Below are 27,619 nucleotides of genomic sequence, written 5' to 3' on the forward strand. Positions count from 1 at the left end.
TTTTGTTTGTTTAACAATCCAATCCCCATTTTCCAGATAAAATAGCTACAGTCAGCCATCTGCAATTTCATTAGGGCCTCGTTTTAGTTCAGGCAATAGAATACAAACTGTGAGCCATACAGTCCAGTTGTAGTTAAGCATCTAGAAATAATGTATGGGCAGTCAACACATTTCAGCTGTAGTAGAACTACAGATCCCAGCATCCTCTGACAGCTCCATAGTTGGGGGGATAAGGGTTGAATGGGGTAATGACACAATTGAACAATAAGGGGCCCATTCACTAAGTTTGAGTGAAGGAATAGAAGAAAAAATACTTCGAATTTCGGTGTGTTTTTTTGGCTACTTCGACCATCGAATGGGCTACTTTGACCTTCGACTACGACTTCGACTTCGAATCAAACGATTCGAACTAAAAATCGTTCGACTATTCGACCGTTCGAAGTACTGTCTCTTTAAGAAAAAAAACCCTAGTTCGCCACCTAAAAGCTACCGAAGTCAATGTTAGTCTATGGGGAAGGTCCCCATAGGCTTGGCTATCTTTTTTTAGTCGAAGGATAATCCTTCAATCGATGGATTAAAATCGATCGAACGATTGTTCCTTCGACCGTTTGATCGAACGAATTGCGCAAAATCCTTCGACTTCGATATTCGAAGACAAAGGATTTTAATTCGCCTGTTGAATATCGAGGGTTAATTAACCCTCGATATTCGACCCTTAATACATCTGCCCCTAAGTCTGCTGTAGGTTTGATTCCAGCCAGGGCACTTACTTAAAAGGTTACCTGTCACCTGAAAAAAAAATATTCCAAATTCTAATTTATCAAGTTAGTCAAGCAAAATAAGTACACTATATAAATTATTTGAATCTTGTTTCCTTTAGTCTGGGAATTCATAATTATAGCAAACAGGCAGGAGCCATTTTGTGGACACTGTTATTAAGGTAGGCCTTGCATGTTTGTGCACCAGAATGGGGGACCTGATGTCCATCCCCATGCACTGGTTACATAATTAAATAGTAAAGAGAGAGGGGGGAATGTGGGGAGTGCAATGACATCTTGTAAGTGCTGAATGGAATGTGAAAGTAACTGCCTGCCCGCCTCTATGCCTAAGGCAAAGGGGAGGGGCAGACAATATTTGATCGAGAGCCAAGATTTTTAAATGAGTTCACAACAGCTATGAATGCTTTAATAAAAAAAAGAAGTTGGGTTTCATGTTTAATTTGAAAAAAACTTTTATTATACAGCTATATATTTTGTCCACTTTAAGGAGTCTCAATTTTCTCCCCATGTCTGCATGTGTGTCCTTCCCCACTCTAAAAACACACAGGCAGGTTTATAAGCTCCTCATAACATCGGCGATAGTGTCTGAATGTGATAGTGACCTTAGATTATAAACTAGGGCAGTGAATTATATACAAGGGCTCATAAACAAGTGCAAGTGCATTTCATGGCCAGATCTGTAATTGTATGACTGTGTCTGCTGCAACTGTCCATGATACAGTAGGAAAAAATAACATAACTCCTGGTGTATGTGGTATCAAATTGGATACAAGTTGGGGGTCAACATTTTCAGATTTAGGATTGTGTCACGTCCAGAGTTTGCCAAAAAAATAAAGAAAGAAAGAAATCTGCTGATTATTGACACAACCCATTGTTGAGACCCTGGAAATAAGACTGATGACTTAACATGTCTTTTGAATTTAGATACTGAGAACCCTAGAATTTTATTGGTTTATACAACTACATAGTGATCTAAATGAGTGTCCAGAAAAAGGCCAATGGCCATGCATCCTATTCTGTCCCTATGATACCTGTTTTTATGGATGTTCCAACTGTTCAGCTTCAGATCTAATAGAAATGATGAATTTCACATATTTGGAACTTTACAAATTTCTCTGTAACTCCAAATCTTTCTCTCTTTATTTATTTTTTTTTTTTTTTGCATATATTTTGGGATTGGAAAGTATGACTCAGTTTCCTGGGAAACGAGGATCTAGCAAATGCATTAGAACGAGGAACATTACTGCCATAATGAGTAGATCTCTGATGAATTCCATTTGTCGTTTGAAAAGTCGCCTCCGCTTTTAAATAAAAACAGTCAATATTTCAAAAGGAGCTGTTTGATTTGCTTAATCCTCTGCCTCTGATCTGGCAAGACTAGGTGCCGGTGACAAACCAACTAAGACACATGATAAGAAGATAAACAGATCCATGGAGAGAAAAGGAAGGTATAAATCTATAACACAAAAGGTCTGGATTTTTGGATATCCCTAATGAAATCAGAGTCAAGCTAATTAGTGGCTTAGCTTTTATAACTGTAAGATCAATAGCCATTGCAAGAACCAGTAGTGAGGCAACAAGGCATTCTTAAAAAGATCAGTTGCTTCTGTGTGGCTGTTTATAAGGGAGGTCTGCCATTTGGCTTGACTCAAATGAGGAATTCAGCTTGAAAGAGCACTATCTATTTTTACCTATTAGAGGGAGCTTCTTGGCAACTGTGCATGAGTGAGCATCTGCCATCATAGGCAAACAACATAGTGTCTCCTCTTCCATTCAAATTAAAATATGCAGAGAGGATTGGGTCTTATAAGAAGGTCTGGACACAAATGCTAGAGCACTAAATGGTGCAAAATTGCAGAGCTATTTTTCAGTTTTTACTATCTACTGCACTCCCTGGAGGTCAAAGTCTGGATGAGTAAGTTAGGGGTTGATTGGGGGCAGTCCTTCCCCAGTCCTGATTAGGGGCAGGCCTTTCCCTGATTGGCCCTCATGAATACTTAAAAAACATTTAAATATCAAAGAAACCCAATTGGATTGTTTTGCTACCCATTTGGATTTATGCAGTTAGAATCAAGTATAAAGTATTCATTTGTAAATGTACTTAGACCTGGGGAAGAAGTGAAGTGTGGGAGCACTCCCCTTTGTTCTTAGGAAGAACTTCTTCCCTGGATCTGAATGTACTTTGCAACTGAAGGCAATTAAAAAATCCATTGTGAGGTGCAGAGAACAGCAGCAGCAGATGTAGGCCAATCTTGTCCATTGCAGCCTTAGACACTCCATCACTTGCACTTAATTTAGATGGTTCTTGAGATAGTTAGGGGACATTAGAAGTCAACAACTCTTTTAAGTGTTGGAGCAAAAAAGATAATCCACAGCATTGTGCATTTTCAGCAAGGAGAAACAGTATTTTAATTGTCATTGACTGACCGAAGTTGTAAACAAAATGTAATTCTCAGTTCACCCCAACACCATATATACGTATATACAGTACCACCATATGTTCAATAGTCAACCTGGAATGGGACGGGTCTGCATATTTTTGGTATCTTTCTTCATATTAATGTGGTCACCACTTCAGGTAGATGATTGGTCAGAACATCAGTCAGGATGTGGCCTATGTAGGTGACCTAGAGCATTTTACAGTTTAAAATCAGTTTAACGTTGATCAAATAGGCTATTAAATGTATTATTTATATTGACTCTATAAATAAGACTGATCTGTTCCTGAGGGAGTTTCTGTAATGAAGACACATTACTTTGGTTGCACAAATTATCTTTGATCTATATTTACCCATGACACATATTAGTGAATCATTTCTATCAGAAGGAATTTCTAAAGATCTTTGCATATTTTATGTGTTCAGATTCAAATGGAATCTTCTTTGCTTGTTTATTTGAAGAGGAAGAGTAACACCCTGCAATTAAATGTTCTTAAATGGAATAGGCTTTGACGGTCTGAAGAAATTAAGCAAAATTGCATTCAGTTTAAAGGTCAGTGGACCTTCATTTCAAAGTTAAAGAAGGGAGGGAAGAAAAAGGATGTAAACACAGGATATGAAGGGAAGTAGGTAGGCTGTGTTTCATCAGTTGTGTTGACCATAGCCAATGTTAAAAGCAATAATAGTAAAATGTGTGCTATAGGCTAAAGAGACATCTGTTGTTACGTACAGTGATTAATATGAAAAGATCCAGCATTCCATTTCCATAGCATTTTTACCTGTCCTCTTTGTATCCATCTTTTTACCATTTTTTTTGACGAAGGCGAATTTTCACGCCGGTTTCGCAAATTTATTCTCCAGTGGCGAATCGCTGGAATTCGCCACAAATTCACGACAGGCCAATAAATTCGCCCATCACAGACGCCGGCGTCAAAAACAAGACGTCGGCGCCTTTTCACAAATTTTTCGCCGTTTAGCGAGTTTTGCAGGAATTTCACAAATTTTTCGGCAAAACCCAAATTTGCCCATCATTATTTGTAGCCTATGTAATTATACTATGTCCTGTTTAGCAAAATCAACCCTCTTGAAGGCAATAGCTCTTTAAAATTCTTCCTGTTTTAAGCACCCATGGGGTATCATAATTTGAAACAGTAACAGCAGTATACTGCCATAAAGCATTTTCTCCAGTTGTTTTACTGCCTCTGACTCATTGGAATAAGCACCTTTTTTTGATTTATGTTTAGACAGACCATAGAACTGAACAGTTGCTAAATAAATTGAATCTTTCTTTTTATTAATAAGCTTGTGTGCTGGGAAAGTGTGTGAATAAATCAGTTGAATACTTTGCATATTGTGGGTGTGCATACAAAAAAACCTCTTGCTAAAAATATCAGTTGGAGACTGCCAATAGCTTAAAAAAGGCACTTCTACTGGCTCTGGCGGCTAATGAAAATATATATATTTTGCATGTATTTCCTTTTATAATATGGTATGGTTGACATGGATGCTGGAAGGAAAAATAATAAATAAATAAAAAGGAACAGCTTCAAATAGAGTTCATGTGAATAATGGTATGAGCTGACTGGAAGAATTTTTCAAACTTCTCATTATAAATCTTCAGAAGGACAGTTATAGAGAACAGTTTGCAAGCTGGGCTTTTTGGATTAAAGATTAAAGAGTCTGTAATTTAACAGAAGCAAATGGAAGAAGTTGGTGGGAAAGGGGTGAATGTCAAAAATGGCATTTTTCAGGAAAACAAAGACCACATATAAAGCCAAGATGTAGTGATGGGCGAATATATTAGTCAGGTGCAAATTTGCGGCAAATTTGCCATTTCGGTGTCGGCAAATAAATTTGTGAATTTGCCACCGGTGGCGGTTTCGGCGCCGGCATCAATTTAGACTACGGCGACGATAAACGGACGCCTACTGACTTTAATGGGCGCCAGCGTCAACTTTGATTGCACAAAATACTGGTTAAATAGCACAGCTGAGAAGTGAAAGCATAAGCACTCATATCATCACATGAGAAGCTCATACCGAACATATTTTAAATATACAGCACAATTACTTTCTCCAGAATCTCAGCATCATTGCGGCGAAGCACAGTATTGCGAATGTTGCAATTTTGCCCAAATGAGCACAATTGCAGCTTTGTGTTTTGATGAATTAGATACAATTGCCGATTTTTGGTGGTTGCTCTAAAATGGATGCAATTGAGTGAACATATAAATACTTTAATTGTATTAATATACACTGCTGCACTTTGACATGGATGTGTATATATCTACTCTGCATCGCCCTATGACTGGACCTATTAATGCTGGGGAACCCAAGGGCTAGCATCATCCCTGACCCAGCAGAATCTCAAAGGTTCCTACAGGGAGTTGCATCATAATGGCGGAAATTGAAAAAAGGCTATATGGCACAGGTTAAATAGTGGATAACAGATACCACCATTATGTTCTACAGAGCTTATCTGCTGTGTAACCTGAGATTTTTCTCCTTTGAATGGCTGCCCCCATTGCTACACATCAGCTTATTTATATAAACAATAGTAGTGTTTCTGGAGTAAACACATCAGTTTTACCAGTGCAGGGCAACACTGCATTATATTTTTATTATTTTAAAACACTTGTTTTTTCATGTTACCATTCCTTAAAGGTGAATTTTAACTTTTAACAAGTGTAAATTCCCTCTGTAGAACTGGGAATGATGTCTGGTCCCATACCTAGAGGTACAATTCTGCCTTGATATAGCAAAGAACTTTACTCAAATAAACTATGCAGCTGACAATATAATATATGTTGTGGCTCCAGGTTAAGGCTCACCTCCTTTAAAGGGGTTATTCTTTTTGACACCTAGGGTAGATTTATCAAGGGTCGAATTTCGAAGTGGAAAATACTTCGAAATTCGACCATCAAATGGAATCCTCCGACATTCGAAGTCGGAGGATTTTATTCATCGTACGATCATATTCCGATCGTTCGATCATACTTCGAATCGTTTAATTCAAACGATTTTATTGTATGAACGTACGATTTTCCTTCGATACCCAAAAACTTAGAAATATGCTCTGGCAGGTCCCCATAGGCTAACAATAGCACTTTGGCAGGTTCAAGTTGGCGAAGTATTGAAGTCAAAGTTTTTTTAAAGAGACAGTACTAATACTTTCGATTTTTACTTTTAATCGAAGTCAAAGTAAATTCAACGTTGTAGGGGCACATTTACTAAGATCGAGTGAAGGATTCAAAGTAAGAAAAACTTCGAATTTCGAAGTAAAAAAACTTTGAATTTCGAAGTAAAAAACTTCGAATTTCGAAGTAAAAAAACTTCGAATTTCGAAGTAAAAAAACTTCAAATTTCAAAGTATTTTTTTTGGGTACTTCGACCATCGAATAGGCTACTACAATCTTCTACTTCGACTACTTTTTTTGATTGAAGGAAAATCATTAGATCGATGGATTAAAATCCTTCGATCGTTCGATCTTGGATTTGCGGTAAATCCTACGAATTCGATATTCGAATTTGTAGGATTTTTACCTAGAGGGTCGAATTCGAGGGTTTATTAACCCTCGATATTCGACCCTTAGTAAATGTGCCCTGTAGTATCCTATTCAATGGTCGAAGTATCCAAAAAATTACTTCGAAATTTGAACTTTTTGTACTTCGAAAATTCACTCGAACTTAGTAAATCTGCCCCCTAAAATCACAGCACTAAAGGAGTATGACTATGGCAGGAAATACAATGTTTTCTGTAGAATATTATAACTGACTACCTGTGATTTCACATCTAGTTCTAATGGAAAATGCATCAAAAACATTTTTTAATCAATTTATTTATGTTCCATAGGTCTATGACCAATGAGAAGGGGGAATAACACAAACACAATCATTTTTAGAATTACTCTGGGCCAAAGAAATATGGGTTTAGATGATACATGTGAATTTGTCTTGCCAGAACATTTCTGTTTTTGTTTTCCAAATGTGTTCTTTAGAATTCCACACTGTGTGTGTGCAAACGAATTCAAACAAAAACATACATTCGGATTTGTAATTAATCCAATTAATCTGTTCCTCCTTGAATTAGATTTTGTTTCTGTTGTGGTTCAGTTACAAGATTTACTTTAGAGGAGTGTCTAATTTTTTGAAATTTCAGAAATACAATTAGTAATAGAAGTCATTTATTGTTCTCTCTGATTATTGTCTTTTGCATTTACCGATGGAAACTCATGTCTTGCAATTTAACTTTTCTAAATGGAACTGCTAGAATTGGATTTTCTTCTGACGGCTGCTTATTGGGCACAATTTAATGTAAAAAGTGGAATTGTGCAGCATCTTAGATCTTGCTTTTGCTTAAATGGTATAATTTCAACTATATAACTGTATACGTTTTAGTGATGGGCGAAATTTTTCTCTAAGTTTCAACGCAAAAATGGCCATAGCCTCTAATGGTTGAAAAAATGTGTTGTGGGTCAAAAATGTATTGAGCAAAAAATGTTGGCGCCCATAGTCTTCAATGCATTTGGCAAAATTTTCGCTGTTTCACATATTTTCTGCAAAACTGGTCAGATTCGCTCATCAATACAACACTAAAACAACTTATTTTTGCCATTCACCTGCCTATTATTGGTGCATTGCAAATAGAAAACTGGGGTAGATTCTTCCAAATATGGTACTCCTACTTTGCATAGTCAAGCCTTAATATAGAGCCCAGTATGATATGTCTACATACCGATTCCTAACGGACCAGCTTATTGGCCTGTTTAAAGGGCAACATGGCAGCTTTTTCGATTTGCATCTGGTCAGTAACCAGCCAGGTACTGGTCATACTGGTTTAAATGTAAAGTTATATCAAGCATTAGGCACCCCCCTACATATATCATAAAAATCATACCCAATAGAAATGTCTATTTCTGTGAATGAGATGCAGAATCATGATAAGACTGATTCAAATGCCAAACCAATGACCTTTTAAATAATTCCAAAAAATATATTTTTAATGCCACCAAGGCCCAATTCTTTAGCTAAGGCAAGCAATACTGCAGTACCCACTAATATGTATTTATGGAAAAGTAGAAAAGAGTACTGTGCATTCAGTATGATATTTCCTTCCGTATAAATGAGAAAAAAAGAGAGAAATAAACCAACTTGTAAATAATATATATATGTTATTAAAGTCGATTTCCAACCTCTAACAGCATATGGATTTAGACTTCTCATTGTAAATAACCTTACCATAGTTTTAATAATTTTCACATGATTTAATCATGACAAATCAATAGGAATGCAAGTGGTGAAAGATAAAACATTGAGCTTGTTAATTAAAAATGATGGTTATACTGCAAATTGAGCGTTGTGTTGATGAAACCAGTTCGAATTCCTCCATCATGTGCTCCATCTGTAATATGCTTACCGTATGTGCTCCTCTATTTTTTCGGCGAAGCAAAATGCCCAAATTCGCCCATCACTATTAAACACAATCTATAAAACCTACCATATTCTAATCCAGGGGTCCCCAACCTTTTTTACCTGTGAGTCACACTCAAATATAAAAACTGTTGAGAAGACAAATCATGCAGAATTCCTTGGAGGTATCAAATAAGGGCTGTGATAGGCTAATTGATAGCCTCATGTGGACTGCTAGCCTGTAGGAAGGCTCTGTTGGAGTAAACATGTTCCTTTATTCCTTTAAAACTTGACTTTAAGTCAGGAATTGCAAAGTGGACACTGAGAGCAACATCAATCCAAATGGAGAGCAACATGTTTCCATGTCCCCATGTTGGGGATCAAAGTTCTAGTTTTGACCCTAAATTAGGTGCCACCATGCTTGTGTTAGCTTCAAAACTGATGCTCTTTTTTCCAAGGATGTATATGTGTGTTGTTACTGTAGGACTAGTTTAAGCCTATGTAGTTAACACCTTATCAACATTTAAAGAACTAAATAATTTTAATGCCATTTGTGTCTACAATGTGCGGAATCCTACTGTTTCCATAAACATTTATTTTCAATAAAATTAGATGTTTCTTGGTCTTACAAAATCAGAGAAGACACATAGCAGTCATCAAAGTATGACACAAGCCACATTACGGCAAACACAAATTAACTTGCCTATTTGCATCTAATAACTTGCTTTACTGATTTTAATAGGAGTTAGTAAATCCAGTGAACCAAGATAAGAAGTCTGTAAATTGGTTATATCAATTAAGTCTATACAATGAGATCTGCAAGGCAGGTTGATTAGACAAAATAGGATGATCTGTTTTAATGTACACACATTTCATTTCACCACTGCTATACTGTCTGTCGCCATAACATGAAAGATTCCCTAATTACTCCCCTGGGTGTGTTGTAGAACACCCGCCATTTGTTTTATTTACCTACAGTAAAATGTGTTGTCACTCACTTATTTAGTAAGGCACAGAGAGGCAACATTTATCTATCTATCTATCATCTATCTATCTATCTATCTATCACCTATCTATCCATCGTATCTCTCTCACTATCAATTTCTATATTTTCTATATCTATAATTTCTATATTTGTCTTTTCACTCGTTAAGCTGCACTATCCATATAAATGTACACAACCCAACAAACCCCAAGGTCCTGGTCTCTGCTCATGCTTCTGCTTATAGCAGCCACCTTTGGCTTTGGGGGGAGCCTTCTGCTATTCAGATGCTACCAGTTCTTAATGTGAGAGGACCAAGGAGAACATTCTGGGCTGGCAAGGGAACTGTAACATAAACAGTAGAAACTGGAAACAGAAAGTGATGTTGTGGAACAGGCTGGGACAGTACCAACCAGTGCAGTACGGAACCAGGAACCAGGAGCATAGTCAGGATAAACAGGCTGGGGTTAAAACCAATTGGTACAAAGTCAGGATCCAGAAGAGTGGTCAAAGAGGCAAGGGTTACTTCAGGCAGTGATAGAGCAAGGTCAAAAACAAGCAAAGGTCAGGAACAGAAAATAAGACAAAGAATAACACCCTACATTGGGCATTGAGTCATTGCAGAATAGAAGCTTACACAGATCACCTATGGCCAGATTGGTAACAGGTGAAACAAGCCATACCTACTTGCAGAAAGCATAGCCATACGAGTGATCCAGGGCTTTAGCTGTCTGCAACCCGAGAGCAGAAGTAATGCAGACAACACAGGAACAACAGGTCCGTGGTTCAACTCCAGGCAGGTTATTACACAATTGTTGCCCCCAACCCAAAAGAGTACATCAAACCATGTTCTTCAGGATTTACTGTCTTCCCTATTTTCTTATCATTCATCCTTCAGAATTTTTGCTGCATAATGATGAACGAAACAATACTGTTTGGCTGAAAAATCCATGAAAAATTTCCAATATTGTCCAATCTAAAATTTCATTGGAGTCAATGGGTGTTTTTTTATGACAGCAAAAAAACATTGGAGGTTTTTTTTAGGAAAAACAAATGTATGGATAATTTTTTTAAAAACTGTATTTTCCTGCAAACCAAAGCATTTGCCAAAATTCTAGCATATATTTGTGAACATTTTCTCCATCATTATGGTTGTGTGGCTACTTGTTTCCAAAATGATTTCTAAAAATCCCAATTAAAAATAATATTAGTTGTGCTGATTCAGTGGATTTCACTTGGAATTCTTACAAGATTCCAAATTGCTAGAATTCTAAAACAAATCTTAAGTAGATTAACCAGTTCATAATGCATGACTTATTAAATTATCTTCACTTGGGGAATCCAAAAACTGATTTTATAATCAGTGATCGGGAAATTGTTAAATAGCGTTAATAATTGTTCATAAATAAGTTACAGTTTGCTGGAAATTAACTATGATTTGTTTTCTCATGTAAATGACTTTCAATTTCAATATATGCTGAAAAAAAAATTATATATATAATAATGTTTGTGTGTATATATATATATATACACAAACATTATGGCTTAACTTACCAAGTTAAGCAACAAGATTTACTGAATGATTTATGTTTCCATGTGTCATAGAGCAAGTTACCTAATCCACCTGGCTCCATGATGGAATCTCCATGGAAACAATATGTACAGTGCTGCATATAATTATACAACGAAAGTCTTGTATCTGATTCGGGGAGTGATCCATATTTTATTGGAAGGGCAGATGTATCCCCCCCCCCCTTTACCTTTAAATGGCTGGAGGTCTTTAGAACTTTGTTGACCTCCAAAATGTCTTCTTCATTCTTAGTGATGTATGCAACCATGCATAAACTTATTTCCACGAATGTCAGTTTTTTATCAAAAGATCTGAACTGAAAAAAGCATGAACGGGGAAAAGTCGCAAAAAAATTGCAACTTTTTATATGTCAAACAATAACCACAGTTTTTTTGTATTGTCACACAGAAGCCAGTATCAAAAACACCCAAAAATCTCAAAAGTAGTAAAGTAGTAAAGTAAAGAAATCTTTTCAGTTGCAAAACAGACATTTGTCTATGACTAGTGATCGGCGAATTTATTCACGCGATTCGCCGCTAGCGAATACATTCGCGAAAGGCCCGCGGAAATCCGCCCGAAAAAATTCACCGGCGCCGTTTCGCAAATTTTTTGCCATTTTGCGAATTTCGCGGGAAATTCGCAAATTATCCGGCGAAGCGAAACGGCGCAAATTCGCCCACCACTATCTATGACGTATACATGACTTTGAAAAGTTTTAGCTGGAGTATGCTCGGATTTGGAATTGTTGCTATTTTGTTGTATAGGAAATCCTGGAGAAGTCACAATTTTTTCACAACTTTTTCGGGTTTTTCACAACAAAAAAGCCTGACCCTAAAAAGTCACTGTTTATTTCTAAATTACACTGGTTATACTGCAAATAATTCATTCTACCATGTAAAATTTCATAGCTGACCCAACAAGTGTATTTTTTTTTAGTTGTAATATTGGTGTGTAGGCACAATCTCAGATCATTTTGCCTGGTCATGTGCTTTCAGAAAGAGCCAGTGTTGCACTATGGAACTGCTTTCTTACAGGCTATTGTTTCTCCTACTCAATGTGACTAAAGGAGTCGCAGTGGCACATGGATTTTTACAATTCAGTGCTGTTCTCATATCTACCAGGCAGCTGTTATCTGGTTACCTTCCCATTGTTCTGTTGATGGGTGACTGAGGGGGAGGGGTGATATTACTCCAACCTTCAGTGCAGCAGTAAAGAGAGACTGAAGTTTATCAGAGCACAAGTCACATGACTGGGGGCACTTGAGGAACTGGCAATATGTCTATCCCCATGTCAGATTTCAAAATAAAATATTAAAAAATCAGTTTACTCTTTTTAAAAAAGGATTATTTATTACCTGATGCATTTTGAAAAAACATGTTTTCCCATGACAGCATCCCTTTAACTGATGTAAATAAACCTCATGTTTTATATGCACATATTTGTTCTTGTCTGGAGATTATTTTTCTCAGAATAGCTATATTGCTTGACTTAGGCTCTTAACTATGCTCTAAATATTTCAATGTGAAATGGATATTTGTCTGTTGAATTTATAGTGCCGGGCACAATATTAATCTTAAGCTTTCTGCCTTATGTTTCATTTTTATCCATGACTTTCTCATGTCTGCAAACTTTTTACACTCACTGACCCCACAGCTCAACAGAGAAGGACATTTTTTCTTCCCTCATGCCAGAGAAATGCTCATTCAAAATGTCTTCTGTAGTGGTGGGCGAAACAATGAAAAAAAATTTTTATTGTCAAATTTGTCACACGACAATTTTGACAATAGTGTCAATTTATATACATGCGACTATTTTGTCCAAATGCATTCAAGTCAATGGGGTCCAAATAACTTTGACGTGCAAAAAATTTTTATGCGTGTGACAATTTTGGTGAGCGACAAATTATTTTAGATGCGGCAGATTTTTTTATTTTAATTTTTTTAAACTGCGAAAACATTCACTGGCGGCGAAGCATGGTAATTCACAGTGAATCCATGCCTGGCGAATTTATTCACCCATCACTAGTGTCCTGTATTTTCTGCCTAAGGAGGGCATGACATATTAAACAGAAATGTATCTCAACAGGGAAAGTATAGACGGTCTGAGAACAGGAACAATGATTTCAAACTCCAGAGAGATGGAAGGAAATGCTTTGCAGAATCGTGTGGAGTGTGTGGACGAGGTGTATGGCTCACTGGGAGGGTTGGTCAACTCTAAAGATTTAAATGCTTTTCATTATTCTGTTTAGAAAAAGGTGAGGCATATAACTCAGTTCTGGAAGAATAAAGAACAGTAAGGGGGTTATTTATAAAAAAAAAATTCTGGTCAGACTTTTAAAGGGAAACAAAGATGGTGTTAAAAGTCCGAATAAAAAAGTACTCCAAATTGGACCTGCCAAGTTCATGTAGAAGTCAATGTTATATGTTCATTTGACATTTTGAAGATATCTTGATATCTTTAATTTGTGGTTTCGGGCATCAAATGCAAAAAAGTCACAGGTTTCAGGCATCAAATCCGAAAACCCGCACATCAGATTTGTTTACGATTTTATCAAGTCTTCCTGCACAAGTAATTTTGGAAAAATATATTGATAAATAGGGAGGAGAATATGGGGGGATTTGGTCGGAGTGGTTTTCAGAAAATAGTGAGAACATTTCAGATTTTAATAAATAACCCCTGAGTGCTGATGTTTCTCATTTTAATCACTGAATACATTGTATAAAAGAATAGCCAGGAATATTCATTTTTGCCTTTATTTCAATTTGAGAAAAATGGCTTTGAATTCTTAAAATTCTTATTGCAAAACTATTGGTGCGTAGACATATAATTTATTTTGGGCAGTTTTCTGCAGTTTAAATAAAACAGTATATTATTTATCTTATTCTTCTAATTCATCTTGTGGACTATACAAAATCTTACAATGATATACACAAATTATACATAGGTAGAGTTTCAGATATAATGCATGAGTAAACTGATGGTTCATGAAAGGAAGGAAGGAGATTAACCACATGATTAAAAAACCCTAAACAATTATAGCATGTAAACACAGAAACAACCCTGGTTCTGCCCTTCTAATGTTTGATTCCTGTGTGATATTGGCAAAGAAAAGTTACACAATAATCTCCTTCTGTTATATAACAGTAAGATGATGGAGAAAATGCTGGTAGGCAGGATTCTCATTGGATCATCTTCTTGCATCTTGAAGTGAAGTTTTATGGAAGATTAGCATTTCATTAAAATATAATCCTGTTTACAATCTTTAGCCTTTTCAACATGGTAAGAATCACTGAAAACCAACGCTTGAGATTTCTATGAGAAATTTGCTAGCTCTTTCCAGTTTAGAAAGTAGTTCATGCAAATAGCCTAGAAAATCATATGCTTCTATTCCTACCAAAATATGGAGGCAACACTGCCCCCTCTGAAGATCCAGATATGTAGGAAGGGAACTGTGCAATCTGGCTTTATATAAACCTTTGTTTCTTTCCCCAAATAGGAGCAAACATAGCTAGCCTTTAATAAAGTTATTAACAAGTCTAGTCTAGCGGATTCTACTAACAGAGTAGTTTTAGTTCAGTAGGGAAGCCTGGATATTTCTCAAATGTTCCTTGCTTTGAACAATTAGTGCTTTAAAGTACAGTATGAGGGTATAGCTTATTGTGTGCCCAGAACATTCCTTCTCTGTATATTTGTATTTATACATATGGGTAGGAGGTGCCATATTGATTCCCTTAGACAGTACAGTATGAGGGTATAGCTTATTGTGTGCCCAGAACATTCCTTCTCTGTATCTTTGTATTTATATATATGGGCAGGAAGTGCCCTATTCCTTTCCTGAGACAGTACAATATGAGGGTATAGCTTATAGTGTGCCCAGAACATTCCTTTTCTATGTATTTGTATTTATACATAAGGAGCTGCCATACTGTTTCCTTTAGCTATACATTCTATTTATTATATATTTTTATATAAAATGATTGCTGCTATGTTCCTTAGTGTTTCTGTGATACATCTAGAAATTCCCCTAAACATGTTTCTGGCCAATAAGATGATGGGAATTTAGAATTCATCAGCCCTTTATCTGATGGAAATCAATACAACTCTAGCTATAGCTATGATATTATTCTAATAAACTCTCCAGCATCCTAAAATGTACGATATGTTATACTGTATCTAGGCCTTTATTATTATTTATTAATATTATTTATTTATTGGGATCCTCTTTTTATAGCTTTGTGTGTATGTATGCACTGTGGAAAGATTTTACAGTAGTAAGGGCATAAGAAGGGCAAAATAGTTGAATATGCACTTACACATTCTAGTGCAGCATAACATTGTTAATGTTGACACTGGGAAACCCTGAAGCTACCAACATCCCAGAGCTGGTTGTTACATGGTTCCCACAGTTGGGTCAATAGGCCCAGTAGACCAGTGCCCAGTGACCTGGACATCAGTGGCAGTTTGAAGGAATGCTCTAGAAGGTAGGGATGTAGCGAACGTCGGAAAAAATGTTCGCGGACATGTTCGCGAACGTCCGGACAAAAATGCGAACAGTTTGCGAACGTTGCGAACCCCATAGACTTCAATGGGAAGGCGAATTTTAAAAGCTAGAAAAGACATTTCTGGCCAGAAAAATGATTTTAAAGTTGTTTAAAGGGTGCAACGACCTGGACAGTGGCATGCCAGAGGGGGATCAAGGGCAAATATGTTTCTAAAAAATCCATTGTTGACACAGCGCTGCGTTTTGTGCTGTAAAGGGCAGAAATCACACTACGTCACTCAGGTGGTGTTTCTGGAGACGGTATTATTATTGATATTTAGACAGAATGTGAAAAAGCTCACACAGCTAGGTGGCAGTGGTTTGAAGAACAGATGCAGATGAGAGATCAGCAGCAGGACAGACAGCTGCCCACAGCAGCTACATACAGAGCACTGCAGTAGAAGGTAGATTACTAGCCAGCAAAGCTACCTAACCTAAAATGTCCCTCAAATCCCTGCAGAGTTCTGTCCCTACAATACAGAGCAGTATCAAGTAGATTACTAGCCAGCAAAGTTACTATCAACTGTCCCTCAAATCACTAACAGCTCTCTCCCTACACTAGCTCTTCCAAGCAGAATGAAAAAACGCTGCAGGGCTTCAGTTTATATATGGAAGGGGAGTGGTCCAGGGGTGTGGGGGTGGTCCAGGAGGGAGAGCTTCCTGATTGGCTGCCATGTATCTGCTGGTCTGGGGGAGAAATGGCAAAAAAAGCGCCAGCTAAGGCGAACCCAAATTGGCGAACGTTGCGTTACGTTCGCGAACATTCGGCGGACGCGAACGGTCGATGTTCGCGCGAACAAGTTCGCCGGCGAACAGTCCGCGACATCCCTACTAGAAGGTAAGCAACCCCCACCTGGATTTAATCATGGTAGACACAACTCTTATGCAGCAAATATGGAAAAAACAAGAAAAATTGCATCCTCACATAAATGAAGTCTTGAACTTCCATATGGATGCTATCCACCTTTCTTATAAACAATGAACATCTGCTTCCATCAACCCTAACTTTGAAGCTACCTCTACCCTGGACATTGTGATAGCTCACTAGGCCTCAATAGGCAAAGCAGACATGTGCCCAGTAAATTGCATGTCAATGCCCTGAAAATGCTAGATGCACCTGATTTGCATCAAACCACAAACCCAAATGAGTCTGTTTTGAGGCATCAAGTGGATTTCAACAGGCACAACTTAGATTAAGGCTTGAAGTATGTTGGAAACCACTGCATTAAAATGAATTCTCTCATAAGTCATCAAAGGAATAGAAGCTGGTGGCAAAATTAAAGATAGGAGGGTTTTATTATCTGCAATTTTAAATTTTGTTGACATCATCATTGTTTATCAAAACACCAGGGAGGCCTTGTTTTCTTTTGCTGAGACTGGCACAGGTTATAGCTGTATCATGTCAGTAGTAAAATGATTATAAATGCTTCCATCAAATAGAACTCAACATTTTTCTGCAAAAAAGAACATATTATAATCATGGATTATTCTAACAGAAAAACAGTGTAGACTTCAGAGATTTCAATGTGGTTTCCTTAAAACTTTCTGATGCTCGATCAATATTTTGCAATTAAAAACCCAGGACTAATGAATTGGCAGAGCGTGGCTGTCAAGATTAAGCCAATATCAACAATCCCCAGTACAGTACATCAAACATTTTTGCAATCTGCAGATCCATGTAAAAAAAAAAAAAGCTTGAACCACTGCAGTCAGCGATCATGGCATACTGAATTATAGATTGTCCTCTTTTTACAGTAAAATCAGAGCATATTTTGCTTTACGTGAGCAACCCTTGCAGAGGTATTATTAGGCTGAGTACTTGCATTATGTATTTGTGTGCCGTAGGTTATGAATATGCTCGGATCAGCCTGTGATATATATATACGACTTCACTTACAGCTGGTTTATAGGAGATTTCATTAATCTGCATGGCAACAAGACCCTGTGGTGAGCGACAGATTGTAAATAAAGCAAAGGGATGTAGTTTAGCATAAAGAACATATGGTTCTGCACAGATTATAGTCTGTCCGAGTCAAAATGCTCATTTTGGAAGAGGAGCTAAGGGAATATTTAATATCAAAATGAGATTTGAGTGCCTATGCATCAAGCACAGTTTATTGTTTGTTTTAATTACTTTCAATGGGTCCATCTCAGTTAAGGAACATAATAAATATCCAAATAACTACAAATGTGGTCAGAGGCTCTGCAGCAGATTTACTTACTGTACTGTAGGAACTGTGAAGACCTAAATGTTTATTAGAAGTCACAGTTTCCTAATGATATCAACTGGACATAGCTTCCAAAAGTTGCCCACAGGCCTATGAGTGTCTATTTCCACTACTGCTGTTATCAGTGGCATAAGAACTGGAGGAAGCAGATGTGACTGACCCAGAGGCTACATTTCAGCATGCTGAGGGTGGTGGGTGCAGATTTGCATATCAGTATATATCTGGGGGGGGGCAGAGGGGGCAAATGCATTACAGTTCTGACTGTTACAGAACACTTTTGCTCCCAGGCGTTGATCGCCGACAAGGAGCAGGGGCAAGTACAAGTGATCAGCACCAGAGCCTCACACCTGTTTTGTTGCAAGTGAAAATGGTGGCCTCCAACCCTGCTGTGTTACTCTGTGTTTTCAGCCCATGTACTATAAAAGGGAGGAGCTCTGGTCATAAGAGCTTGCAAGAAAGGGGACATGAGACACAAGTGGTGGCCAAGCAGATTGAGAGGTCTGGTGTTGAGTATTGCACTGTGGCTAAGCTAGATAAGGGTGAGCTTGTCTAAAGATTAAGCTATTAATGTACCGTACATGTCTGGTGTGCACGGAATTGCTACATTTAAAATGCATACTTTAGATGTCCTATAGTTAAGTGCTCAAAAAATAGTTTTCTATCAGCCAACCACTAGGACTTTATTAAACTTAAGCAAAGTAAGTTCTAGGATCTGTCTCATCTTTCTTTGACTTCATGGTAATCTAATCTGGAATCTGCTGCCTCCTGTTCTTTTGCCTCCTTGAAATCCTTTCTCCCCTACAACTCCCACTATTATTCTTTCTTATTATTCTTTCTTTATTCCTTATATCTATTACCACTCTACACACACATACAGCAGCTTGCACACTCTTAGCATTAATGCAATTCCTTGTATGATGTAATTATACTGTAGTTTGAGTATGGGAATCAAATACACAATCTTCCTTAATATGTGTATAAAATATTTGCTTACGTTGGAAAAGGAATATACTTGACCTTGCAGAAGGCATTAAGAATTCTTAGGTGCCCTGCCAACTTTGCAGCCAAAAGACAAAGGGACCTGTTCAGTTCCAAGACTAAGGATTTTCTATAATATACAGTAAAATGCCATGAAACTGTTTGCTTTATATTTATTTAATTTAATTGAATACATTGAGGAAGGAAGTGTGAAGTTATCAACAATCATAGGACAAATCCCCCAGGTTCTTGAAAGCTTTTCTCTACTTACCACTAAATATTACTTTTCTAAAAAAATATACAAAGTTATTTATTACAGATAATATAGACAATGAGGCAGGCCTATAAATGATATGTTGCCATTACTTCAAGATTGAAAGTGTAGATGACTAATTTTATTCTACTTTTTTACTCTTTTTCAGACTCCTGGAACTCCTGAAGGACCAAACACGAAAAAATTATGAATGTTGAACAAGATGAAATTACATCCACCGCAGATGATGATAGGTCCTAGGTTCAACAGGGCCCCATTTGACCCCCTTTTTATTGTGCTGTTGGCTCTTCAGCTTCTTGTGGTGGCGGGTTTAGTCAGGGCTCAGACCTGCCCTTCTGTATGTTCTTGTAGTAACCAGTTCAGCAAGGTCATTTGCACACGAAGAAACCTTCGAGAGGTCCCAGATGGTATATCCACCAACACAAGACAACTCAACCTTCATGAGAATCAGATCCAGATAATCAAAGTTGACAGTTTTAAACACTTAAGACATTTAGAAGTGTTACAGTTGAGCAGAAATCACATTAGGACAATTGAAATTGGTGCTTTCAATGGCTTGGCAAATCTGAATACACTGGAACTCTTTGACAATCGTTTGACCACTATTCCTAATGGAGCTTTTGAATATTTGTCAAAACTGAAAGAGCTTTGGTTAAGAAATAATCCTATTGAAAGCATTCCATCCTATGCTTTTAATCGTGTTCCTTCTCTGCGTAGGCTAGATTTGGGAGAGATGAAAAGATTGTCATATATTTCAGAAGGGGCATTTGAAGGCCTTTCAAATCTCAAATATTTGAACCTTGGTATGTGCAACCTAAGAGAAATCCCCAATCTTACTCCTCTTGTTAAACTAGATGAGTTAGATCTTTCTGGGAATCACTTGTCTGTTCTTCGACCTGGATCTTTCCAAGGATTAACCCATCTTCAAAAATTGTGGATTATGCATTCCCAAATTCAGGTGATTGAAAGGAATGCCTTTGATGACCTTCAGTCACTGGTTGAACTTAATTTGGCACATAATAATCTGACTTTACTGCCTCATGACCTTTTCACACCTCTTCACAATTTGCAAAGGATTCAATTACATCACAACCCCTGGAACTGCAACTGTGACATCCTTTGGCTTAGTTGGTGGCTCAAAGAGATAGTCACCACTGGCAGCACATGCTGTGCTCGTTGTAGCACTCCCCCAAGTTTAAAAGGAACTCACATTGCAGAACTGGACCATAATTATTTTACTTGTTATGCTCCTGTAATTGTAGAGCCCCCTGTTGACCTGAATGTCACAGAAGGCATGGCAGCTGAGCTGAAATGTAGAGCATCAACGTCATTGACTTACGTTAGTTGGATTACTCCAAATGGAACTATTATGACCCATGGATCTTATAAAGTACGTCTTTCAGTGTTAAATGATGGAACGCTGAACTTTACAAATGTAACAGTGAGGGACACAGGCTTATACACCTGTATAGTAAGTAATTCCGCTGGGAACACCACTGCCTCAGCGACGTTAAATGTGACGGCATCTGACACGGGTTATACTTACTTTTCCACCGTTACCGTAGAGACTATGGAACCATCTCAGGATGAGGCAAGGACCACAGAAAATCATGTTGGCCCCACCCCAGTCATTGACTGGGAAACCACCAATGCAACCATCTTTCTAATGCCTCAGAGCACAAGGTTCACAGAAAAAACCATCACCGTCCCTGTAACAGATGCAAACAATGGAATGCCAGGTATTGATGAGGTGATGAAAACCACCAAAATAATCATTGGCTGTTTTGTGGCCATTACCTTAATGGCAGCAGTGATGCTGGTTATCTTCTACAAGATGAGAAAACAGCATCATCGGAAGAACCATCATGCTCCTACGAGGACTGTTGAAATTATTAATGTGGATGATGAACTCACGGCTGACACACCTATTGAAAGCCACTTGCCCATGCCGGCAATAGAACATGAGCATTTAAACCATTATAACTCTTATAAGTCTCCTTTTAATCACACAATGACAGTGAACACAATAAATTCAATACACAGCTCTGTGCATGAACCTTTATTGATTCGAGCAAACTCAAAAGACAATGTGCAGGAAACTCAGATCTAAAATTGTAAATTCACCAGATTAAAAAAAAAAAGGACAATTTATAAACAGACAAAAATGACTGGGCTAAATCTACTGTTTCCAATAAAAAAGTGTCTTTACAAAAAAAAGAAATAATAAAAAAAAGAAAAATTTATTTATTAAAAATTCTATTGTGATCTAAAACTGCTGAAATCGTGTATTCCTAAAAATTGAATTCATTTGGTTTTAATATGATTCCCTTTTTTTAATCAAGTGATCAGAATTTATGATTTGAGAAATATGGAATGAAATTCATTGCGCTTTAAATATGTTTATGGTTACTTTTAGATATTCCACTTGGTCAGTCATATATCTATTATTTTGCTAAAGAATAGTCATGTATATTTAAAAAAAGCTGCTTTTCTATAATACTTCTAGATCTTTAAAAAATATATATACAGTATGGTATATAAAACATGTACCTGTCATTTTTATAATTTGTAGTGTGAGTTTCCCTTTCCAAATTCTGGTTACAAAGGCCTCAGCAAACTGCTCTTTGATTGTTATATTTGCAATTTTAGCCTCTTCATCTCTTACTCCTTATTAAGCACAAGAGATTTATGACTTTTGGATTGAGCTTCAAAATAAATATATCATGAGTACTAGTGGGGCTCATTTAATACTACAAGGCAAAACTGTTCCTGTGCAGTAATACATGGTAACCAGTCATTTATGAGCTTTGTTCAGGGGAGGAGGAGGCTGAAATTAGTGGTGGGAGAGGCTTCCAGTAGATGGCTTCCCATTAAACAGTTTTCCTATATATGGCAGGTAATAGAGAAAAAAATCCCCTCCCCATTGAAATTAAGTATTTAAATACAGGAACTTGTTGTCATTGGTTCCTCTTTTTAAAGTCATAGCACTACTAATTTATATGCAATTCTGTCTGGCATTAACCTGTTAGATAGGATGCTGCCTTGGAACATATGGAAGGTTTTACTTTTATCTTTTTTGTGTGCACCGAATATGTAATAAATGATGGAATCCATCATTTTACCTACCTGTGTAGGTAAAATTGAGTGTTCTCAATAGGCTTCCAGGGAACAGTTGTTGGGTTATTCTTGATAGTTGCCCTATTGAAGTCCATAGTGGTTGTTATAGTGGTAGTCAACAATATGGAGTCAGTAAGCATGACTTGGGCCAAATTTGCAGAGAATCTATATTTGTTATCATAATAAACTATGCTCTTATCCTTTAATTTCTGTCTAATGGGAAAATCCACTAATTCCTTCAAAATACTTGTTTGTGGCAATGCATTTTTAGTAAGACTTAGCCCACATTTTGCAGAGAATGTATTTTTTTTATACAATGCTCTCTTTCTTTATTTTCTATGTAATGGGAATTAAATGCAAGGTCTTCTAATTTACTCAAGTCATTTGTTTGTGGCAGAGCATTTGACAGGCCTCAGTAACCTGAAAATGGTTTATGAAAGGTCTGACAAAAAATGACAGAGAATTCCATGTTATCAGTAGGTTTATATGAAGAGAGTAAAACAAAATTGCCTTTATTGACATATTCTGTATTTGATAGAAGCCCTATTTTACTGCATAACACAAAGAGAGAAATATCAAGCAACAACAAAAGAATTTCTATGTAGGCGTCCATAGATCGATGACCAGTTAAAATGTTGTAAAATTACCTGAATTTATTGCCTCAAACACTAAAATAAGGTTATAAAGAGATATTTTTGAAACAACATCTGTTGTGTAGTTGGTATTACTAACTGCTCTGTAGGAGAGACATTGTACTGATTGTCACCCAACAGAAAAGAGAGCTTCCAAAGCAAACTAATACACACTAGTCCCAATGATTTAATCCATGACAACTTCTTCTAGAAGTTCAAAGAATTTCAGCCAAAAATATGAATTACTTCCTTCGTATCAAGGGCAGAAATTAAAGGAGGGTGAATTTGCTCACACTATAGCACATCTCAAGCAGTTGCATTCAGGGTTACCCGCAACTGTTCTTCCTGTTTTCAATACCATCAATACTGGAAAAGCTGTAACTCATACTGTCTTTCCCTGTCACTTTAAGAGTTCATTTATGTTTGATTTTGCTCAACTGCTTTAGGGTATGACCATTACGAATTACAAACGTAGGGTATATTTTATTGTTACTTAAATTGTAGTTGCAAATTTTTCTTTAATATAGGCTATAACAGGTGAGTATGCTAACCATTATTTTAACTTAAAGAATGGATGTAGAAGACTACTTTTTTTTCTAAAGAATGATAAGCAATATAATGACTTAGCAACCCTGGGCCTCTGGGCCTCTGAGACCCAATAAATAGCATTTAGTTTCCTGACATCTCTTTCAAAATATCTAAAGAGGATATTTTTTTCACTCACTCTATTCACCTTCAGACCCTGCGTAGGATTTACTCCTCTTCAAGATGCTGAAGACCATCGGCAACCTATGCCTCCTTCTACTGGAAGGGAGAGCAACAAAAGATTCCCCCAGAATAAAATAAACACAATCTTTGAAACCTTTTGTATGTTATTGTTGTATAAACATGCATATTGTTACTTTGTAATTGAGATTTTATATTGTCACTGGGAAACCAGAAAGGTAGACAACTACATTTTATAGAGCAATACAATAAGTGTGGGACAGGTTAAACATGGCTGAATTATTGCAGATCCTGATGATACCTATATACAGTTGGACAATGGATAGGGGTCAAGCCTAAAGACCAATAAGGTTTAAATTTGGAAGGGAAAGAATACTGATTTTCTTTGATATTACGTGGAGTAAAAGTTGATGATGCTGCAACCATATTTACTGCCATAGAAAACCTAGGACAAATTTGTACTCCAGATAAGAAACTTGGAGTACTTACCTGTAGTAAGTAATACTAGTCAGGTACTGCAAGCTATAATCCTGCATTAAATGGGGTAATTGTTCCCTCTTTTCTCCATCTAAAACATGGACTATAATATTCACCTTCAGTATGTTATTGTAACAGAGAGAGTCCAGAATAATATATATGATCAGTATGTATCAGGAGAACCATACTTTAATTATTCTAATGCCTTATGCATCAGTAGATCATTTCAAAGGACCAGAGGGAACCCCTAGAGCATAGAAGAAAGGAGGTTTTCTTCTGAAGGTGCGAAAAGGGTTTTTCTATAGTAAAGGCTGGAAGGCACATTAGATAGTTTCAACTAAAGCTTGTATGACCTTTTAGCTATTTTAGCCATTTTATATTCTGACGTAATGTTATTCCTGTAAAGTGCAAAACACTGTTCCATATCCTCTCTGTTTTCTCACCATTAATGAGCTTCTATTGGCTTAAGATGTTGATTTATTTTACTTCCAGTTTTCAGCTTTCAGTCAGCACATGCTCAAACCTTTTGCCATCTGAAGACCTTGTTATCAAAACTGCAATCCACTAACAATATGTAGAGTAAAGCAGAATGGTAAAGGCTGAGACCTTGCTATTTTTATTGAGTTAGAATTCTGGAAATGTAAAATGCTGGAATGAGTTAAGGTTTTATGAGCATTAGTTATTGCAATGTTTGCCCTTATATGGCAGATCAATGTATTTTATTATCATTGGATGTATTGCCAGTCACAGGGGATGTTATATATTATGACATATTATGTTCAACTGCAAAACCTAATAATATGGTAGTCTGATCTTAAAATTATACTGGCACTTCTACATTAATGGTAGCATTGGATTCCTGGCATGAAATATACATTGCAAAAAAATGTGAATGGAAAAACTGCTTTGATATAGGGTCCCTATTGTTTTTGCTGTATAGTTCAAGCATGTTGAGTCAAAATAAGAGATGAATTGGTGTGATGTGAAGCCACAGACCCATTAGACATATGGCACCAATAATAAGCTCGAGGAAGAAAAACTGTGGAGAGATAACACCTCAATACTTATATCAAAGATCAGAATTTTTCAGTACTCCTAAATTTACATGTATACATGAAGCATGGGTAAGCCAATTGGCCCTATGTCCCCCCATCTCTGATATATAGTAACACACTAATGCTCCATAGAGCAAGAGCTTTGTTCCCACCTCTATTCTAAGACACTTAAGGCAATATACTCAAAGATGTAGTTTAGTAACCCATAGCAACCAATGAGAAAATTGCCTTTACTGAAGGCAATAGGGTGATTAGTTGTTATAGATTACTACCTGAGCAAGCTTAGCACATTTTTCTTCCATCTCCAGTAGAATCTGTTGATTAACATGCCATTTTGTGTGCGGGTCCTAAATCCAACTCTAACGTAGGTCCATGTACGACTAATGTGGAAATAACAGAAAATCACAAAGTAAAGAGTTAAGCTGGTTGGATATGTGTCCATTACACAGCAGACCATGAAAATAAAAAATTGATTGTTCCCTTGTTTAATAGAGAGGGTAATCTGAATTATTATAGATGGAGCACATTTCAGCTAACCTTCTTTCCCGCTAAATGTTATCCAGCTCGTGCCCTTTGTAGTGGGGATTCAGTTCCACTCCACTTAAACAGAATAATGTTTATATCCAAGATGAAGCTTGAAGGTAAGATAAACAGAGGTTTCCTCCTGAAACCTGTCACAATTACTCATCTATAAAGTGCTTTTTCCATGGGTAAGGGTCATTTCAGTCCATATTAACATATCATAATAATTTTTCCACCACAATTAATACTTTCATCCATATAATTAACAATGGGGTTACATCATATGACAGATGAGAAACATTTTCCTTCCTTCCTTCCTTCCTTCCTTTATCCAAATGCAATATTCCTGATGCACTTAAGCTGCATGGCAACTGAAGGAAGGATCAATGTGTAGAGTGGCTGTTCTACTTTCCAAAAACACCTGTGCACATTATCTGACATATTCATAATCTTTCATGCTCTGGTGTGTGGCTCATCCTGTGTTGGAACATAACGCCAACAATTACAGGTCATCCCGGAAAAACACCTCCTGTGGTTCCATCACTTAAGTCCTTCTTTTGGTTTATAATCACTGTGGTGCACTCCTCTTCACACTGTTTTGTTGCTCGAGAGAACAGAAAGCAATTTTTTCTACCAAACACATCAATGATTTCTCAAGCAGCCAAGAATGCTTAATAGCATCCTAAGGTTATGTAAGGCATGTAACAGCTCATGCTTTTTTCATAACATTTCATTAAAGAGAAAGTAGAAAGCAAAAAAATACCCTATTTTCTCTTAAAACATTAAAACAACATACACGGGAGCTCTCGCTTTGGAAACGTTATGCACTATTTATTTTTGTAAATAATTGAACAAAATGTTTGCAGGATTTCATTTTCCTGTTTTATATTCAAAGAAGTGGATCGGAAGAACTGTAGTCTACAGAATACCCTTACTGAATTCATCACTGTCTGCTGTGGTGCAGAGACTCGTCTATGAACAGCAATTCATGTAGAATATACTATACAGAATTAGAATATTATATATATATATATATATATATATATATATATATATATATAGAGGACTAAATGGTTTTCAGTGTATTTACATAATATAAAAGGGAAGATTTGTGCTCCCTTTCTGGGGAAAAAAATCATGTTTCAATGCAAATGTTAAAGGACAAGGAAAGAATCACTTGTAAATGTCAAGTTCTTCGACTCTAAGTGTTTCTAGTCGCTAACTTCAAACCTCAGGCCAATGTTCCTCTTCTTCCAAAATGCACAGGCCTGAGATCCTATTTTTTTCCATGCTACCAAATTCTTCTGGTGTCCTATCATGCTCCACCCATCCTCTTGAAACACTTCAGCAGAGCATGCTGGAAAACAGGAAAAGTATGGCAGGACGTCCTGCACAAGGATATGGAACATTTGGAAGTATCTGGAGCAACAAATACGTTTCCAAATTGTGACAGTCTGCATTCCCCCCCCCCGAATGGTCCTGATTTAATAAGTACAGTCCAGAATGACCAGGGTTTTGACCACGGTGGATTGAGGTTGTGATAAAATTTTCAATTTTATAATGTTGGTAGGCATGAGTGCACTAGTGCACTAGCTTGTCTTAAGCAGAACAGGTGAGTTGTGGCTTTAAGAACTACTAAACCTTTTCAGAACTAAATCTGTTCAGAAACTACCAGACTTCATTAAGGCACTTGTGTATCTTAATCATGCATAGCATTAATTCATGTAGATAGTTAATTGGCCTATTGTATTTTTAATAAAATACATACCTATGTGCAAAATAATGTTTACAAACACACAGCCCATAGTAGACCCATTTAACCCTAGTAGGTACTGCCACAATGTGGCTTTGTATTGTACTGCTAATAATATCTATGCCACCTACATCTAGCCT

At 36.9% G+C, this 27,619-nt stretch overlaps 1 protein-coding gene across 4 annotated transcripts in view; it reads left to right on the plus strand.

Annotated features, from left to right (window-relative positions):
* The window catches only part of lrrc4c.S (leucine rich repeat containing 4C S homeolog), a 496,732-nt gene extending 473,712 nt beyond the window's left edge, over nt 1–23,020 (plus strand). For all 4 annotated transcript variants that reach the window (XM_041560990.1, XM_041560991.1, XM_041560992.1 and 1 more), the window contains one exon: nt 19,346–23,020. In XM_041560990.1, coding sequence (XP_041416924.1) covers nt 19,388–21,307 — 1,920 coding nt within the window. In that variant the 5' untranslated portion in view covers nt 19,346–19,387 and the 3' untranslated portion in view covers nt 21,308–23,020. The remainder of the gene's footprint in view (nt 1–19,345) is intronic.
* Nucleotides 23,021–27,619: the final 4,599 nt, after the last annotated feature.

This window comes from Xenopus laevis, chromosome 4S (genome assembly GCF_017654675.1).
Source record: "Xenopus laevis strain J_2021 chromosome 4S, Xenopus_laevis_v10.1, whole genome shotgun sequence".
NCBI classification, from domain to species: Eukaryota; Metazoa; Chordata; class Amphibia; order Anura; family Pipidae; genus Xenopus; species Xenopus laevis.